Source organism: Medicago sativa, chromosome 7, assembly GCF_051527215.1.
Source record: "Medicago sativa cultivar Bolivia chromosome 7, Bolivia_mono, whole genome shotgun sequence".
In the NCBI taxonomy this organism is placed as follows: Eukaryota; Viridiplantae; Streptophyta; class Magnoliopsida; order Fabales; family Fabaceae; genus Medicago; species Medicago sativa.
In genome coordinates this window covers 68,710,863-68,716,159 of record NC_140755.1, presented here as the reverse complement: position 1 = coordinate 68,716,159, position 5,297 = coordinate 68,710,863, and the positions used below count along the sequence as shown (strand labels likewise).

At 40.6% G+C, this 5,297-nt stretch overlaps 1 protein-coding gene across 1 annotated transcript; it reads right to left on the bottom strand.

Annotated features, from left to right (window-relative positions):
- Positions 1–524: 524 nt before the first annotated feature.
- Positions 525–4,558, bottom strand: LOC146908012 (uncharacterized). The gene is made up of 2 exons (XM_085729211.1): positions 3,154–4,558; positions 525–700 (listed from the first exon to the last, which is right to left on the bottom strand). The coding sequence occupies exons 1-2, from the start codon at positions 4,556–4,558 to the stop codon at positions 525–527; spliced, it is 1,581 nt and encodes a 526-aa protein (XP_085585337.1).
- Between the last annotated feature and the right edge of the window lie 739 nt (positions 4,559–5,297).

Genomic DNA, 5,297 nt, shown 5'->3' with positions numbered 1-5,297 from the left:
GATGAAAGGTTTGCGAGAATCCACTCGGCTTCTGATAAGAGGTTTGCGAGAATCCACTCGGCTTGTGATGAAAGGTTTGCGAGAATCCACTCGGCTTTTGATGAAAAGTTGGCCAGAATCCACTGGGCTTTTGATAAGAGGTTTGCGAGAATCCACTCGGCTTTTGATGAGTTTGCCGGAATCCATCGGGCTTGGTAAGAGTTCGTCGGAATCCACCGGGCTTACAGTGAATGACATTTCTGGACCAGACACACTGGGGTAGATGCTTTTATGAGATACAGTTGAAATAAGACACGAGGTGGCAAATGCAATCATGTATAAATGATATTTGTATGCATGCAATATGTGCATGAATGTTTATATGTATGAATGAGTGTATGAGTACATGAATGTATGAATGTATGACTGTATATGACAGGTGAACTTTGATGAAACAAAAGAGGATACGTAAGATGAGAGATAGATTGACACCGCAGTACAAACACTCGGCAATCTTCATTGGGGATAACATTACTGGAGATGAGTTAAACACTGTCAGGGAAAAGCTCATACTCAGACCACTGGTGGGGGAACAACCCATAACCGCACCACTGAAGTGAGAATGCCCCATGATCAAACCGCTTGGAGACAGAATGCCCCATAATCAAACCACTTGAGGGGAACAACTCATCAGTCAACAATTTGGCAGAAGTCGCCATCTCTAAGGGATAAAACCCATCAATCAATCATTCTGGCAGAAGTCGCCATTTAATCAAACCACTGACAGAAGTCGCCATTTCTTGGGGATACAACCCATCAATCAAAGTATGGCAGAAGTCGCCACTTGTAAGCGAGCACAAAGTGCATTCTTTCCATTTGGCCCACTTGAACTGTGATGCCTCTGTCTTTATTTTCATCATTTTTTTTTGTATTGTTTTTTCTCTCTCCTTCTTTTTTTTGAAAAATCCCTAACTTTTCCCTGGACCGCCCTTTCGGGTTTTCAATCCACCGGGAGTATATATAATTTTTTTATGCCCCTAATTTTTGCCTGGACCGCCCTTTTCGGGTTTTCAGTCCACCGGGACTCTCATTTTTGGCTTAAGCCGCCCTTTCGGGTTTTCGACTTAGCGAGCTCTTCTTCTTTTTTTTGTATTTTTTTTTCTTTTTATTTTTTTTTGACAGAGGTCATCTCACAGCTTTTGGTCATGCTTACCCTGCAGAGTTTAACTGTCCTTGAGACGAATGTTGATGTATGTTTCTACTACTCATAAGTTCAAAGAAGATGTACCTGTTGTTTATGCTTTTCAAAAGATATTAAAAAAAAGTTTAAAATTTTTTTTTTTTTGCTTTAAGTATTCACATCAAAAATAGAAAATTATGCAAACAGAATAAATAAGAGTTCCAAATAAATGGGCACAGGCTCAAATTAATGTAAATAGAGTGGTGACCTGCCAAAGGCGTGGTTCCACGGATTTAAAAAAAGTTTGGAAAATGGTAATTATATGGGAAAGGTACATTGAACACATTAACTGCTATACTCTCTAACAACTTTGAATTCCACTGTTCCGAGTCTTTGATTTGCAGGTGCTTCATATCGGAGGTATTTTGGCAGTTGAAAATGCCCCAGATGAATCATACTTGATTTGATGAAGATGCCTTGCCATAAGTTGGAAGTCTTTTGACGACTGGAATGCCCCAAGTGAGTCATGTCCGACCAGATGCAGTTACTTTGTCATAATCCTTAACTTTTGCATAGGTCGCCCTTGCGGGTTTCAACCTATCAGGATAAACACATTTTTCTTTTTTTGTCTCTAACTTTTGCATGGACCGCCCTTTCGGGTTTTCAATCCATCGAGACGCTCTTTTTTGCCTAAGCCGCCTTTTCTGGTTTGCGACTTATCGAGCTTTTCACCTTTTTTTTTTTTGCATGTCTCTAACTTTTGCCTGGACCGCCCTTTCGGGTTTTCAGTCTATCGAGACGCTCTTTTTTGCCTAAGCCGCTTTTTTAATGTTTGCGACTTATCGAGCTGATTTTTGATTTCTTTTTTTTTCATGTCTCTAATTTTTGCCTGGACCGCCCTTTCGGGTTTTCAGTCCATCGAGACGCTCTTTTTTGCCTAAGCCGCTTTTTCCAGTTTGCGACTTATCGAGCTTTTCATTTTAACAAAGTATTTCTTGACTGCACTGGCATTCATAGGACACACAAGTTCATCACTATCCTTGGTAATTAGGCATACATTGCCCCTGGAATCAGGTAACACATTTTTTAGCACAAAGCCACTTTCTTGACTTTCACGGGGACGAGCCTTCTTTGTCAAATACTTGATATAACTGTCGGTGGCACACGACAATAACACTTTTGAATTCAACCAAGCTTAGCTTTCATTGGAACCTCTGTCGACAGGACTTTGACCTCCCTGTAGAGTACTGCCTTTATATACTGAGGGATGGTGGGGGGGTTGCCCCTGTTAAAGTGTGCACTTGAAGTACAATATCCCTGCAAGGCAGATGGAAGCATCTCGTGTCAGTCTTTGTGTATGAAAGTCCTCTTCAGGACGATCTTTCTCGATATTTGCAGTTTCGATGGCCAAGATGCCCCAGTAGGCGAGAAATCTCATTGAAAACTTCTTCATCATCCTCCTCTTCAACCTCAGATACTAGGAACTCAAAGTCGAGAGAGAGCACATGGTTCAAGTGTTCAACAGGTTTATTAATGCATGATTTGATTATTGAGATAAACATTTTGATTATGCATACATGTGGAAATGATTTAAAAATTTTTTTTTTGGTTTTTTTGTATTACCATTTTTCCAGAAAAAGCACAAAATAAAAGCAAAGTCGGGATCAAAGCGACCCTTTAATTAATGATGAAAATACATAAAGCAAAAGCCCTAAACAAGTTCACTTCCGTCTCGGGTGGGACGAAATGATTTTTTATTTTGAAAAACATAAAGCAACAAACAAACATATTAATTAAACAGATGAGTAGTAGAAATAAACATCAGCAAAGACCCAATTGCAGCTAAACATTTCACGTATCAACCTTAGATACCAAGATCCGATAGCGGATTAACTTGCATATTCGAATTCAAAACTCTTCAAAAGGTATGAGATTTTTCTGGATCAACTTCTGAACTATCTTCTGCAATGCACAACAGTGCTCAATATCATGACCTGATGCCCCTTGATGGAAAGCACAAAAGAGGTCGGGCCTATGCCGGGCTGACAATTTTGCTGGCATTGGCAGAGGTGCCTTGGGATAGACCAAATTCCTTTCAAGCAACTTTGGAAACAACTCTGCATACGTCATGGGAATAGGGTCAATCTGTTTCCTTGAAATCCGTTGTCGAGGCTGTTGTTGATATTGCTGAAACTGGGGTTGATAACCCGAACTTTGCAGAGCATTTGTGACAGGCATAACAGCGGCAACAGGGTGATAAGCCAGATACTGTTGTTGAGGCTGACTTTCTACCACACTCATTTCCTGGTCTTCCTCTTCTGAACCATTAGTGGGAACAACTTCTTTGATCAAATGTCCTTTTCGAACCCAATCTTCAATACGCATGCCCGCGGTCATCATATCCGTGAAATTGCCAGATGCACTTGCAAGCATATGCTCAAAATAAAACGGATCCACAGTTTCCAGAAAAATCTCAGTCAACTCTTTCTCTTCTAGACGTGGACGGACTTGTTCAGCGAAATCTCTCCAACGTTGGGCATAAGCTTTGAAGGATTCATTATCATTTTGGGTCATGGCCTGTAGTTCCTTTCTGTTTGGGGCCAAGTGCAAGTTGTAGTTATACCGCTGAACGAAAGCATCACACAAATCACTGAAAATCTTGATATCATCCTTGCTCAGACCCATGTACCATATCAGTGCAGCATCAGTCAAACTATCTTGGAAACAGTGGATAAGGAGCTCATCATTGCCTACTTGAGCAGACATCTTTCTCACATACATTACCAAATGAAGCTCAGGGCAAGTGTTCCCTTTGTACTTCTCAAAATTGGGGACCTTAAATTTGGGTGGTATCACGACATTGGGAACCAAGCAAAGATCATAAGCATTTTTCCCAAACAGTTCTTTCCCACGAAGAGCTTTCAATTCCAACTGTATTCTGTCAAACTTTTCTTCCAATTCAGCTATCCGGTCGTATGCAACCACATTTTCTGAGTGATAGATTGGCCCAGGGCCCTGCTGAGTGGCATGAATCAGAGGAGCTGAGTGAGTCATAGCAGCTTGAGGGATCAAAGGGCCCGATTGAGGTATAGACATTGTCTGTTGCACAAAAGGAGTTTGAACCTTAGAGACACCAGGACGGAATACTTCATCAGAACTTAAAGGTGTACTCCAGAGATAACCTTCCAGCATAGCATGTTGAGGAGTACTAGCAAACACTGTTGAAATCGGGGTAGTGGAAGCAAACGTCTGAGCTTGAGTGCTGCCAACTGGAAGAGATAATGGCTGACTCTGTGCAACCGTCATCAAAGATACCAAGTTCCTCAAAATCTCATTTTCGGTCCGAAGGGTTGTCATCTCTTCACAAAGCTTGTGGTTCTCTTGTTCAAGATGATCCATTCTGATTTGCTCGAGTGTTGTAGGTGCGAGTAGACTGATAGATTGACCTTTTGTAGGCAGAAACAAAGTATGAGACACGGACTAGAAACTATGAATGCAAAGATGATGCATGATATGTTTATGCAAAAAATGTGAATTTTTTTTTTGAAGGACTTATTGAAGCTAATTTGTAAACATCGTAGAGGAACATGGTTTCATTTGAAAATTGTAAAGATATTGCAAGCGGTTTTCTTTTCAAAAGGTAAGAATGAAACCAAAGAAGTTCTTAACAAAAGCAAAAGCTTAGGTAAGATTTTTGAAGTTGTATTGCTTGGTGTTCATTCTTACAAGGTTCATTCCTTTGATATTTACAAAAAACTTGTCTAAATCCTTCAATATTTTTGATGCAAAAAAGGTTTATGGATGAATGCATGTATGCATGATTATGCAAGGAATACATGATGAGGTTTAAGATATACAATGTTGGAGCTTAAGGACAATAACGCCATTTGGTAAGAACTATGGTTTCCATTTGCACTTGTAACAAGGGTTCTACCAAGGTTCCCAAAGTTTTCAACCACATCCGAATATTTGTTAGGCGACGAGAGTACTCTCGTTCCAACAATACTCATCGGTTAGTCTCGTTTGGGTGTAGTATCGCGTGACGACCAATACGAGAGTACTCTCGACTAGCCACCGCACTACGTCCTAAAGGCCAAGATGGGTTAAAGGTGACTAAAAGTCCTCAACTTCGACGGTT

Excerpts from the sequence above, each read along its gene's own strand:
- LOC146908012 (XM_085729211.1), bottom strand. The coding sequence starts at position 4,558 with ATGGATCATCTTGAACAAGAGAACCACAAGCTTTGTGAAGAGATGACA. Across the intron at positions 701-3,153 it reads TTTCCATCAAGGGGCATCAG|AGATGGCGACTTCTGCCAAA; the intron begins GTCATGATATTG and ends TTTATCCCTTAG.